This window comes from Daphnia pulex, chromosome 11 (genome assembly GCF_021134715.1).
Source record: "Daphnia pulex isolate KAP4 chromosome 11, ASM2113471v1".
Lineage (NCBI taxonomy): Eukaryota > Metazoa > Arthropoda > Branchiopoda > Diplostraca > Daphniidae > Daphnia > Daphnia pulex.
This window is the reverse complement of record NC_060027.1, coordinates 2,471,024-2,484,573: the sequence shown is the minus strand read 5'-3', so window position 1 is coordinate 2,484,573 and position 13,550 is coordinate 2,471,024. Positions and strand designations below refer to the sequence as shown.

At 40.0% G+C, this 13,550-nt stretch overlaps 2 protein-coding genes across 2 annotated transcripts; both read right to left on the bottom strand.

Annotated features, from left to right (window-relative positions):
- Positions 1–109: 109 nt before the first annotated feature.
- Positions 110–6,083, bottom strand: LOC124207989 (vitellogenin-2-like). Its single transcript, XM_046605659.1, has 13 exons — positions 5,632–6,083; positions 5,399–5,544; positions 5,199–5,324; positions 4,998–5,135; positions 4,621–4,928; positions 4,352–4,544; positions 4,119–4,285; positions 3,854–4,057; positions 3,300–3,783; positions 2,969–3,242; positions 2,157–2,888; positions 1,292–2,085; positions 110–1,189 (listed from the first exon to the last, which is right to left on the bottom strand). The coding sequence occupies exons 1-13, from the start codon at positions 5,693–5,695 to the stop codon at positions 200–202; spliced, it is 4,620 nt and encodes a 1,539-aa protein (XP_046461615.1). The 5' UTR covers positions 5,696–6,083; the 3' UTR covers positions 110–199.
- A 1,406-nt stretch (positions 6,084–7,489) lies between these two features.
- LOC124207990 (F-box and WD repeat domain-containing 11-B-like) lies at positions 7,490–13,370 on the bottom strand. Its single transcript, XM_046605660.1, has 12 exons — positions 13,341–13,370; positions 13,131–13,224; positions 12,910–13,058; positions 12,723–12,848; positions 12,489–12,656; positions 12,282–12,392; positions 12,104–12,199; positions 11,697–11,989; positions 11,562–11,642; positions 11,359–11,491; positions 11,048–11,274; positions 7,490–7,879 (listed from the first exon to the last, which is right to left on the bottom strand). Exons 2-12 carry the CDS (start codon positions 13,180–13,182, stop codon positions 7,819–7,821), a joined length of 1,497 nt encoding a protein of 498 aa, XP_046461616.1. The 5' UTR covers positions 13,183–13,224; positions 13,341–13,370; the 3' UTR covers positions 7,490–7,818.
- Positions 13,371–13,550: the final 180 nt, after the last annotated feature.

Genomic DNA, 13,550 nt, shown 5'->3' with positions numbered 1-13,550 from the left:
GGGGTTATAGAAGCGCGATCAGAGGATGTGTAAATATGATAAACAATTGAAAGATAAAGAAAAGAGGAAAAAATTCCGATTTGAATGTCGTAAAATATAAAAATGTAACTGAAATGGTTTCATTTTTGTATTAAGAAATTCCAATCGACAGGAAAAGAAAAAGAAAAAAAACTTGAAAAAACGTGAGAGTGACTACTGACTACAAACGGCTACTTTGGTATCGTTCACCAACACTGATGGGCTCAGCGACGCAGGGAGGAACTGGGATGCTCTCCTTGCACTTGTTGTCTCTCAAGACGTAGGACCTGGCCAAGTCGGTGGCATCCTTGACGTTGCAGCCGGACGGGCTGACCAATTCGCGGGAGAACTGGCCGTTGTAATCACCGCACAGACCGCAATGTTGAGCGCGGTGGGTGGCGGGGATCATGCTGGTGATGTCATCGCCAGTGTAACGGAAAGTCAACTTGAGGACTGGGACCTGGACAAAGTAGCGGGCACCAATCTTGCTGACGACAATGTACTGGATGACGTTGTCCTTGTCGGCCAACACGTAGGGCTTGTTGTTTTCAACCTTGACGACCTTGTCGTTGGCCTTAACTTCGACTCCGCTAGCGACGGGGTTCAGTTCGAGGGTGTGGCCACCGGCGTAGATTTTGACGGCCAAGGGAAGAGATGGGCCAGTGGTCTTCTTGGCAAAGACTGCGTAGCGAGGAGTGGGAGAGCAGTCGGCCGAGATGAGAGTGTAGCAGGTGGGCAGGTCAGCGTTCATGGTGACATTGTCGAAAGTGACGACGGCCTTGGGGGCAACGTCGCAAATGCCGACGAAACCAGCCTTGATGGCGAACATTTGCGACATGGGCAGACGGGCGTTGCGCAGAGCCATGCCCAAGTTCTTGAGGATATCCACGTTCTCGTAGTGGCTGTGCATCACATCGGTGTGGACATGGAGATCAACATCGTCTTCGTTAACGTCCAACTTCAATTCAATGTGACCGGCACCGATGACCTTCTTGGCGGTGGCAGTAGGGCCATGAGGGGCATGCATGCTCCAGTAGGGCAACAAGGAGGCCTTCAGCATAGTGTCGACACGGGCGAGAGCCATCTGACCACGGGGAGACAAGTTGGCGTAGTGGATGTCCAAAACGTAGCTACGGGGAGTGGCGTAGTGCAGGACAGCTTCGTAACAAGCCTAAAAGGATGGAAACGACGTTTGAATCATCCATTGCTTCAAATTACGTAATTTCAAAAGGCAAATAATAACAAAATAAAATGAAATGAACCGATTGATTACCTGGGTCATTGGGCCAACGATGCCAGAGCGGCCGGCATCATTGCGGTCCAAATCGCAGCGATCATAAGGATAGGTGTTGCGGCTGGTGGCGGCTTCACGTTGAGCTTCAGTGATGTTACCCTGGACCTTGACTGTAATGGTGGAGATGTCCTTGGCGTTGGCCTTAGGGCACTGGTCGGAAGGAGCCTCACCCCACACGAAGGAAACTTCACGCTGAACGGAGGGCTCAATAGTCGACGGGGTCTCGAAAATGTCCTCGGGAAGATTGGCCCAGGCGGTCTTGACGTTGACGCAAAGAGCGCGGCTGGGAACCTTAAGTCCAGGGTTGGCAAGACGGGCAATCTTGACAGCGACCTGTGATTTAACGTTGAAAGGTTCCCTCTCAATGTTGACTTCGACGTTCCATTTGCGTTCGGGGGAGCCCAACAAAGTGACGGCACCCTTGACGTTGCTGAAAGTCTTGCCGGGAGCGGCCTTCTTGCCACTTGGAACGGCAGAATCCATCTTCAACTTGATTTCAACAGCTTCAGCAGGGTTCACTTGAGTCCTGTGCAGGACAGCCTTCATGGAGCAGGCGCCAGTGGGTGGGTATTGGTAGAAGTAGTTGCGCATTTGCATGAATCCCATGACGAGGAAACCGGGCACGCTACCGTGCGAGTTGATTTCCGAGGGCTTGAAGGATTCGTACATCACCTTGGCGATGGAGGCCTTGCCGGTGTAAGTCTCACAGTTGTAAACTTCGACGTGGGATTCCATGCCCAAGAGTTCGTTGATGTTTTCACGAACGACTTGTCCTGTTAAGAAAATGAATTTCATTATTTGCAATTCGTCAAATAATTGTTAATAAAGGCTTTTCAATAATTACCTTTGCGGAATTGCTCTCCACGGGTTACCAAAGCTTTGGGTTCGCACTCGGAGCAAGTATCCTTGAGGTAAGAAAGAGCCTTAGAATCGTCTTTGCCCCACATGAAAGCGGCAGTCTTGCTGGTGAACAGGTAGGACAGGGGTTTCTCTTCGGTGGGAGTGTTCATCTTGATTTCGACTTGGCTGTCGGAGGGAGAGAATCCGACCAAAATGTTGGCGGGCAAGTGGACGCGGGATCCGCGAGCCTTGATGATTCCCTGGGAAACTCCGAGAGGATTGTAAGCGACCATGTAAGTGACGACTTGCATGGTGACGTCCAAATCGGCCAGGATGGAGCGGCCGAGCCTGTTGGGCTGGTTAACGTTGCCATATGCCAACTGGTGGCGAGCGAATCCAGGAGTGCTCAGGCCGACACCGACGGGCAGACCGACATCGTTGGCCCTCCAGCTGACGTGTTGTCCGCCGAGCATGACCATGCTGCGGGTCAATTTCAAGCCACGGGAGATCATCTCGACCAATCCCTTTCCTTCCATCAGTCCAGCTATTTCTTCCATGGCCATGTGACGGTACATCAAAGTGTAGCCTTGAGAGCGCAACAAGATTTCCATCTTCATGGGAGCCTGTTGGCGAGGAACCACCTTCATAGTCTTTTGCAAAAGATCCTTCAGAGTATCCAGCTTGAAGTCCTTGGGATCCAGTTTGCGGAAGAGACGGACGTAGGCATCCTCAACACCTGGTGGTGTGGAATAATACGAAAGAACACGATTTTTACTTTTTGTACAGAGAACTCACCAATTAATTTTAGTAATTTACCTTCCAAACGAATCATGATCTCAAGAGGAACGTAGTTGAATTCAGAAACGCGATAGTTGGCACGTCCAGAAATGATGAGGGGGGCGCGGGACTCTTCACCGTAGATAGTGGCAAGTTGCAGACCACCACCGAAACCATATTTCTGGTCATGGAAGTCGAAGACGCGGTTGCTGGAACGGAAAAAGTTGGTCTTGATGTGGGCGACGCGACGCAACAACAATTGCAGTTGGTTGGCGATAGGCTTGATGCAAGGATTCTTGGAATCGGCGTAGTTCTGCAAAGGAAAAGTAAATCAATTGACTGATGTTATTGTTATTCGATTTGGTCTTACGCGGAAGGTGGTCATCATGAAGTTGAGAACTTCCTGATTGCGTTCCCAAATGGCGCCAGCGATCAGCTGTTGCAGCTCGAGGAAAGTGGGTTGAACGCGGAACAGGGTAGAGACGGCGGCGATACGGATCTCGGTGGTCTCGGTGGCATTGAGGATCAGCGGGAGAACAGCAGACAAGAACTTGTTGCGGTTAACTGCGGCGATGGGCTGCAGAGCGAAGATGACGTGGGGGCGGACGGCGTGAGGAACGGAGCCGCTCTTGACGTGAGGAATAAGACGCTCAATGGCAGGGAGCAAGTTGGTGTTGCGCAGAGTGCTCAAGGCAACGATCATCTCGGGGTGGGTCTTTGCCGACTTGAAGGCTTCATAGGACATGCGGGTGTACTTGTTGATGGTATCGGTCTTGCAGGGACGCAGTTTGTTGCCACCGCAGGTGACGCCAACCAAATGACCGAAAGCCAAAGCGATGGCTCCTCTCAATTCCCTAATTTTTTTTTACAATTCAAACATTTAGAGAAATCATTTAAACAAAGTTATTTAAACGTCAATCCTACTTGGTCTTGATGCTGGGGCTCTCCTTCAAGAGATCCTCCCAGGAGGTCAACAATTTCTCAGATGGCATGCGCAAGTAATAGGGGAGGAAAGCAACCATACGACGAGCTTCCATCTCGCTGAGTTTGCCACCCAGAACCAATTCCTTGATCAACAAAGCAGCAGGGTTGGTGCCAGTAAGTGGGATCATCTCGGTGATCAAGTTCCTAAACAATAACTTGACATCAGCATCAAATGAATTTAAAAATCTAATTTCATGTAAATTACTTGAGCTCCTCGTCGCTTTCAACATTTTTCCAGACAGCTTTCAAACTTTCCAAGCTCATTGCCTGGAAAAGCTGGAGGGCGGCCATAGCGGTGGGATCCAAAAGAGTTTCATCATCAAGGGCTGATGATCCAATGACTTCCTTCAGCTTAGTCAAAGTGGGAACAGCCTGAAGAATCACAATTTTTCAATTAAACAGTGTAACATTTTAATAGATAAATTATTAATCGCTTACCTTAGCACGGAGAGCTTGTTGGGATTGGGGTTCCTCGGGGTGCAAGAAATCCTCTTCACGAGCCAAGTCGATATCCTCGGGTGTGGGGATAGGGCGCTTGAGGGTGTAACGAAGGCTGCCATAGTGTTTGGTCAGACCAGAAGCGGAGATGGGCTTGGCAATGGGGCCGGATGACTTGAGAACCAAAGTAGTGCTACGCAATGGAACAATTAAACAAAATAGTTAGTAATTATTTAAGAAGCTAACACAAGAAAACGACTTGATCATACTTGGCCAAGTTGTAGAAAGGAGAGCCTGCAGGTGGGTGCCATTGGAGAACCTGGTAACCGAAAGATGAGATGATGTGGGCCTTGGCAGTGTTGCTGCTTGCTCCACGGCTAAGCTGGTAGTAAAGCTGAGTGGTGGCAACGAGTTCATCTTGCAATTTTCCAGCACAATTGGTGGCTCCAAAGCTGTTATGACCCAAACGAGGAACGTTGGTGCATTCGCTCTGAGTGCGTTGCTTAATCAGCATCAAGCGACCCTTTTCGGAACCTCCGAACGAGTAGGTAGTGTTGCAGGTACCGACGACAGTGTCCTGATTTTGTGCACAATCAAATTCATTTGTTAATGTTTTTAATTTAAATGGACAACTTTTTTTCTTTACCTCGACAGTACGCAAGAAAGCAGTGTCGCCCTTGCCGATTTCTCCGGCAACGACGTCCATTTGCAACTTGGTGGCCAAACCCTTCTTGATGTTGATGGACCATTCGGCATCTGAAGCGTCAGCATCGAATCCGGTAATCTGAAAGTAACATGATGTTACATTTTTTACAATTCATAAAAAAATTGTGAGTTGATGTTTTACCTTTCCATTGAGGAAAGAAATTTTGAAGGGTTTCTCCAACAAAACCAATTCGGGCTTCTTCAAGAACTTGACGGTTGACAGAAGAGTGTCGGGGCCATTGTGCATACCTAAGGTCACATCTGAAAGCTATTGAACAATACAAATTGTTAAATAAGACAATCTATTTTGAGACAGAGAAAATGTTTAAAAATAATATCTACCTTGACGATGGCTTCTCCGGCTTGTTTCTGGATGAGCAAGTTGCCGCGGATGCCGAAAGAGGAGCCAGATGGAGTGGGATCACGAACGCCGGTTGTAGTGAAAGTAAGGTAACTGTACTGGTATTCTTGGCCATCCTCAAACAAACCTGAATAGACATTTAAATAAAAAGTACAGTTTAAGTAAATCATAATTTTTTTTAAATCGCAAAATTTTTTGAATTATTTTTCTTTGCCTTCTGCATGGCACTGGCCGGCAACAAGGAGAAGAGCGAGGGCCAACAGCCTCAGTCGTGACATCCTGTGTTGTAGTCTCTTAAAGAATCACTGGCGACAGTGAATTGATGTGAATGCCATTTCTATTCCTTTTTATATGCTGGTAACAAGTAATGTGATCTCTATCTTATTCTCACGTTAGCCTTCGAAAACGCTTTATTTGCACGAAAGCAAGTAAAACGTACGACTATAAGGATTGTGAAGTTCTTTCAGATCGAAGAATTAACTTCAAGGGTGATTGATAATTATTATTGCTGAGATTGAAATTTTACTACGACCTTAAAAATTAAATGAAAGTTGTAAATTCTACGAATCAGCCTTACAATCTGTTGAGATTTATAGGAACATGTTTTGGCTATATTTCTTTCGCGTGCGGCACGTACTATCGAACGCCATGACCCCAACGATGCACTGACTAGGGATTTAACAGACGATCCTTGAACTTTAAACTAAAAAAAAAAAAAAAAAAAAAAATACGCAAAATTGTTTATCAACAGTACAGCGATAAATTAATTTACGCAATTTAACTACGACCAGACTAAGACGCAGAAATATCCCTACGCTTCACAACAGAACCAAAAAAAATGTTAATGTTAATTATTATTTTACGTTAAAGTTATTTCTTAGTATGCTATTTAAAAAAAAAACAACAATATTTGTTTTCATTACCAATTTCATATGGCGGCAGTCCATCTTTGAGGGGCTGTGGCTGGTGCTGATGGAAATTAAGATGGCCATGAAAGTGTCATTTTGCATCAGTTTCATTTGCGATAAGACCACTGATCGACTAGCAAGGGACCTTGAAGTTTGATCGAATACAGATTTTTATCGAACTTCCGTAGACCTTGTTGAGTCACGTATAATTTTAAAACTGCGCATCAGTAAAAAAAAAATTTAAATAAAATGTTTTCGAACGATTTGGTCAGTTGTATCTTGTAGGCCCACCAAATTTAATATGTGAGGACACACTCTGAGCCTCTGACCAATTACTTTGCATCTTTATATATCTACTCTTGAGTTAATCATACTTAAAATTAAATTTTTTTTAAAGAATTTGTTTTTTGCATTATTAGAGCTCCACTAAATCTGGATTAGTTCTAATAACCAATTTTAACAAAAAAAAAATTAAAAAAAAAAAAAAAAGTTCCTAATTAAGTTAATTGAGTTTCCTTTCATCAGACACCAACTTAGGCACCACACTTTACGGTATTTAAGTATTTACTTTTAAAAAGAAATATATTAATATTTACCGCACAAAGACTTGTCGTCATACTGATGGCTGAAAGCATCTTCTCTTCTGTTGATTAAAAGTCTCCTACTGTACACTTCTATCTGTACTTCTACTGTACACGTTTATCTGTAGTGTTGCCATAATCAGCTTTCTGTTCAATTGATTCGCACTAATAGGCAAGCTTCCAACTCTATTGCGAAATAAGTGAAAAATATTGATTTCGCAAATTATACAGTCGAACGAATAATCGGTGAGCAGTCACAAATACAAATCCGTCTGACCGAAGAAGATCCAGTGAGACAATGTCACCTGTTGATAATAAAATATGTCACTTCTTATTAAACACAAGAAAAAAAAAACAATCATTTGTACCTTGAATGAGATAACGGTTTATGAAGAAGTTAAGCGATGGAATCCTTCAGCACTTTGAACACCATTATTTCAATTTTAGTTGAAACGTCCAACATTTACTCTGCGCTACTAAACACAAATATTAAAACGGACAAGTTTACCCCGTAAATATTTAGCTCAATATCCTATAATCTAGGGAGATTCTGTAAACACATTAGTTACCAAAAACAACTAAATAACAATTAAAAGAAGGAGGTATATTATTTCGTTTTAAAAACAAAATAAAATACGATTACGTACAAAATCCGGGTTAGATCTAAGGAAACCAAACGACAACAACAATCAAAACCAGCAGTGAGACAAAAATGATCGCAATCCTCAACATTAGGTGCAAGCATAATTACTTAAAAAGGAAAATTTTAAGCACGATTACTTTTCCGGCGATACATTCTCTAGATTAACAAATGTCTTGGTCGAAAGAAAAGTAGGATTTAATAAATTTTAAAATCCATAAATCATGAAAACCCCTTTAGTCCATTGCTTAACCAATCGGCAAACCCATAATTTAAGCCAAAGTAAAGGGAGCATTTTTCTCTTCATAGTCTCTGGTTTTTCGGCACAAATCCCTGTGATGATTCCAGTCAGCTTTCTGACAAATGGAACTGCAATATTTGGCCGACTTACATGAAGCACATTTAGGTAAACGTTTCTTAACCTGTTTGCAAAAATTGCAGATTGGTAGAAAGTTGAGTGTCCAAATGATGTCACGCCAATTGACACGTCCCATTTCCCGGTTCACCCCCAGAACGCCAAATGTGTCGACGTGAAGTACCATTGCTGGCTCCATAAACAACTTTAAACAATGCACAGATTAGTTACATTCAAATAATAGTTGTAACCATAGATATTTAATTATATTTACTTTGTGAGAGCAAAACGGCAGAAGAGGCAGTTCCGTTGTGGGGTCTGTGGCTTTTTTGAAATCCCAAATTTGAATTCGAGATCCATGTGAGCATCCAACAAAAGAAAAGGCAAATATGTGGCCAGAATGAATCCTGTGGATTGTCACAATATTTTCTCAAAAATTATTTCTAATGTATATCATTTAAACATTATATACCTACCTCAAGAAATTACTCTGCCCTGAAAAATTCACTCCGACAGTGGCAATAATTCTCGAGTTACTCGTCGCCACATCCACGATTCTTAAACATAAAATATATTACACGCCAATATCAAGAGATGAATTTATCGCACTGTACTTGATTTCGCCTTTATCAGTAATCACGAGAATAAATCCATCTTGAAACAGAAGTTCGCGATGTGTCACTAAAAGTTTGATATAGTTTGGTTTTCTCTGAGGCTTTGACATGAGATAGACGTCACAGGTAGTATCAAACGATCCTTGATGAGCGACAACAATGAATTTATTATCCATTAAGATTCTGGTGTTGTCCATTCTAACGGATGAAACTGTCCTGGGATTCTCCCATTCAATTTCAGTTGGAGATTTCATTTTCCAGACAACAACATCGCTACGATAGTTCATGTGAAACTTGAGACGGAAATAAAAAGTAAATGATTATTCGACACGCAATAAAAAAATAATATTAATCTGAAACTACTACCGTTTGATTTTGGTGAACAACAGCACAGACAAATCCGTTTTCGACACGTAAATAAATTATCGATTTTCCATTATCTGATCCAAAAGGTTTATAAATTTTTGTCTAGAAAAAAATTCGAGTGCTGTTAAAGTACAAATTTCAATTCAATTCTTATTTAATGGAATAATTTCTAAAGAATTGATTAAATCACCGTTTTTGTGGTAAGATTCCGGATATAAATAAGCCCATTCGATGAATATAGTAGTGCATGTTCATACAATTCATAATCCAAATCAAATTGAAGTGGAGGTCCCTGATAAACCTGTTGAAAACACATGTTAACTGTTTTAGTGCTTTTTAAATTAAACCATAACAGACATATTGTTTATAATCCATCTTTACAGTTACCTCTTCCAATTTCAATGTAATTCTGTTCCAAATTTTAAATATTCCATTGATGGGTTCCCATAGAGCAATGAACTTGTTGCGCATCTGGAAGACACATCTTCGCAATCCAACATCACAATCAACATAGTCCCTGTTTAAGTCATTTTCCAACCAGTTTTTTTGGAGAGCCTTGTATTTTATTTACAGGGTTAATTATTAATTATAAAAGTTGATAAATTTTAAAAAAATTACCTTAACGGTAAACTCAAATTTGTTGAAGAGGTTCCGGGATGACAAGCTATTACTGGAAGGTTGAGTAAGTTTTGATGGTAGACAATGATCAAGTCTCTCCCATAGCGGTGAAGTTAACATCTAAAAAGCAAAGGTAAAAGCAAAACATAGACAAATTAAAAATTATGAAATAAAGCTGGACTGTGTAAGGGTAAAACATACTTTGTTTTGAAGCAACACTCGCCACAATTTTTCTTGATTCACCCCAGAAGCAGCTTCTTTCCAAGCTTTACAAGTGAGTTCTGCATTTTGTAGGCTTTCAGCATCCAAGTATTGGAAAATTTCCTCCACTACATTATTCATGTGTCTTACTGCAATCAATTAATAGAAACACAAATAATAAAAATGTCATTACAAATAATTTTTCTAAACAAATTCACCGTGTAACCCGTTGATGACATCAAAATGTTGTTCATTTTCTTTATCCGACATTAGTATACCCAAATTAGCCTTGGTAATACGTATCTAACTTGTATCAAAATGTTTTCAATTATAGAAATATACAAGATACAAATTATGTTTTCGTGTTTATACTTTGACAAGGTTTTTTTTTAAGGCGAGTTCAGTTTAAGTTCTGATATAAGTACTATAACGCTATATGCTAAACCTATCAGATCGGCAGACGCCGGCAGATCCTACTGAATAAGTGAATACTGAATACTGAATACTGAATACCATGGTGAATATAAAAAGTAGAGGGCGTTTTTGCGTTTTGCATTTTTTGGAAGAGGAAGACGTTGCCAATGTATGTAAATAGGACTCCACATGGAAATTCAAAATTCATAAGTTTTTTTAACCCTCCTATTATTTTACAAGTTACAACTTTTTACATGTCACCTAGGTTTATTAAAAATAGTGTCACTTCCTAAAAACGAGAAATAAAAGAGAAATTTGTAACGGCTTGTGAAGAAGTAAATAAGTTCATAAGCAGAGTGTCATATAAGCCATTGGATTCATGGAAACTTTCAACATTTTTCCATCAGGCACTCAGCGCTACTGCACACAAATATTAAAACCAGAGTGATAGAGAGTAGAGTACTCTCTATCACTCTGTTAAAACAGACGAGTTTATCCCGTAACTTTTTAGCTCAATATCCTTTACTCTAGGGACATTCTGTAAAAACATTGTTGAACAAACAGAACAAGCAAAAGTAACAATTAGAATTAAAGAAGGTATATATTTCGTTTTTTGAACAAAATAAAATATAAGGTTTACACTTTACATACAAAATCGGGTTACCAAAGTTACACAATTGATCGCAATTCTTAACATAGGGAACAAGCTTAACTACGAAACGAAAAATTTTAAGTGCGATTATTTATTTATTTTTCCGGCGATAGATTCTCTACATTAACAAATACCTTGGTCATAGAAAAGCATGATTTACTAAGTTTAAAAAAATCCACAAATCATGAAAACCTCTCCACTCCTTTCATTAACCAAATGGCAAACCCATAGTTTAGGCCAAAGTAAAGGGAACATTTTTCTCTGTTTTTCGGCACAAATACCTGTGATGATTCCAGTCAGCTTTCTGACAAATGGAACTGCAATATTTGGCCGACTTACATGAAGCACATTTAGGTAAACGTTTCTTAACCTGTTTGCAAAAATTGCAGATTGGTAGAAAATTGAGTGCCCATATGATATCGCGCGAATTCACAGGTCCAATTTCTCGGTTCACTGTCAGTACTCCAAATGCGTCAGCGTGAAGTACCAGCGGTGGTTCCATATACACCTTTTAATTTAAAAAAAAAAAAAAAAAAAAACAGTTATGGAACATGCAAATAATAAGTGTAGCCACATAAATTTAATAAATTACAGTATGAGAGCAAAATGGCGGAAGAGGCAGATTCGTTGTGGGATCAGTGGCTTTTTTGAAATCCCAAATTTGAATTCGAGATCCATGTGAGCATCCAACAAGGGAAAAGGCAAATATATAGCCAGAATGAATTCTATTGATTGTCAAAATATTTTCTAAAAAATTCTTTCCGGTACATATAAGAGCACTTAAACATTACATACCTCAAGAAATTACTGCGTCCCGAAAAATCCACCCCAATATTGGCAATAATTCTCGAGTTACTCGTCGCCACATCTACGATTCTAAATCACAAAATGATTACATTTCATTAAGAGAATTATTAATTCACACCGTACTTGATTTCGCCTTCATTCGTGACCATGAGAAGAATACCATCTTGAAATAAAAGTTCAGGACGTCCCACCGGAAGTTTTATGAATTTTGGTTTTCCCTGAGGTTTTGACATGAGATATACGTCACAAATAGTGTCAGACGTTCCATGATGAGCAGCAATAATGAAGTTGCTATCCACTGAGATTCTTGTGTTGTCCATTCTCACGGATGGAACTGTCTTGGGATTCTCCCATTCAATTTCAGTTGGAGATTTCATTTTCCAGACAACAACATCGCTACGGAAGTTTAAGCGATTCTAGAGATAAAATTGAAAGGTGTGATTATTTGTTTTTCTTTGTTTTCAGGACCTTCGGCCATACATTTTTCGAAAAATAATAAAGAATAGAACACATCGAATTTAAACTATTACCTTTTGGCCAACAGTAGCACAGAGATATCCGTTTTCGATGCGAAAATAGCTTATCGATTTCCCATTATCCGATCCAAAAGGTTTATGAATTTTTGTCTACAAAAATGTTGAAGTTCTGTTAAAATTTCAATTCAATTTTTCTTATAACATAAAATTTCTCAAGAAATTATTAAATCACCGTTTTGGTGGTGAGATTTCTTATGTAAATATGTCCATTCAATGAATACATCAGTGCATGTTCATACAATTCAAAATCTAAATCAAATTGAAGTGGAGGTCCCTGATAAACCTGTTGAAAACCCAGCATTGATAGATTTAGTGACTTATCTTTACCAAATCAATTAAACCTCACAAACATCACTTTTAAATCTGTCTTTAAAATTACCTCTTCCACTTTCAATGTAACTCTGTTCCAAATTTTAAATATACCACTGGTGGGTTCCCACAAAGAAATGAATTTGTTGCGCATCTGGAAGACACACCTCCGCAATCCAACATCACAATCAACATAGTCCCTGGTCAAGTCATTTTTCAGCCAGTTATTTTGTAGAGCCTTATATGATTTTTAGAGATTCAGGTATATAACACAATTTAATACCTAGCCTAATAATAAAATTACTTTAGCAGTATAATCAAATTTGTTGAAGATATTCCGGGATGAAAAACTATCACTGGATCTGGATGTTTGTAGGAATTTTGATTTTAGGCAATAGTTAATTCTCTCCCACAGCGGTGAATATGACATCTAGAAAGCAAAATATAGACAAATTAAAAATCATCAAACCATTAAACAAGTTAAATCTTACCTTTTTTTTAAGCAACAACTTCCACAGTTTCTTTTGATTCACAACAGAAGCAGCTGCTTTCCAAGCTTTACAAGTGAGTTCTGCATTTAGTAGGCTTTCAGCATCCAAGTACTTGAAAATTTTTTCCAGTACATCATTCAAGTGTTTGACTGCAATCAAATGATAAGAACAAATAAAATAGTAAAATTTCATCGAAAGCAATTTTTCTAAAAAAAATGCACCGTGTAACCCTTTGATGACATCAAAATGTTGTTCATTTTCCATTTCCGACATTAGTCCCAGAATTAGCCTTGGCAATATGACCCAACCCAATATCTAACTTTGATCAAAATGACAAGAATAAAAGAGGTTAACCAAATTTTGTATATAAAGCACGTGATATCGCGACTTCTGAAAGACTCGAACACCTTAAAAAACGAGAATACGAACACCTTTGTGACTGTGAGGGAGAACTGGAGAAGAACAACTGACACTCTGACACAGGTAAATTGTAAATAGCGGAAATAGGAAGGCCGAAGACAGAGGGCGCGCGGTGCTCTGCTGCTATTATTTTGAAAACGTTGCCGTCATTGGGAATTGGAAAACGGCAAAGCCGAAGCCTGACCTGAACCTGGCTGGACGAAAATACTAAATCTACGAAA

Bases quoted from the DNA above. Each gene is read 5' to 3' on its own strand.
- LOC124207989 (XM_046605659.1), bottom strand. From the start codon at position 5,695: ATGTCACGACTGAGGCTGTTGGCCCTCGCTCTTCTCCTTGTTGCCGGC. The intron at 4,286-4,351 runs GTAAGCGATTAA...GTGATTCTTCAG, and splicing joins AACAAGCTCTCCGTGCTAAG to GCTGTTCCCACTTTGACTAA. The intron at 1,190-1,291 runs GTAATCAATCGG...CCATCCTTTTAG, and splicing joins TCGTTGGCCCAATGACCCAG to GCTTGTTACGAAGCTGTCCT.
- LOC124207990 (XM_046605660.1), bottom strand. From the start codon at position 13,182: ATGTCGGAAATGGAAAATGAACAACATTTTGATGTCATCAAAGGGTTA. The intron at 12,849-12,909 runs GTAAGATTTAAC...TTTGCTTTCTAG, and splicing joins AGTTGTTGCTTAAAAAAAAG to ATGTCATATTCACCGCTGTG. The intron at 11,492-11,561 runs GTATGTAATGTT...GACAATCAATAG, and splicing joins GGACGCAGTAATTTCTTGAG to AATTCATTCTGGCTATATAT.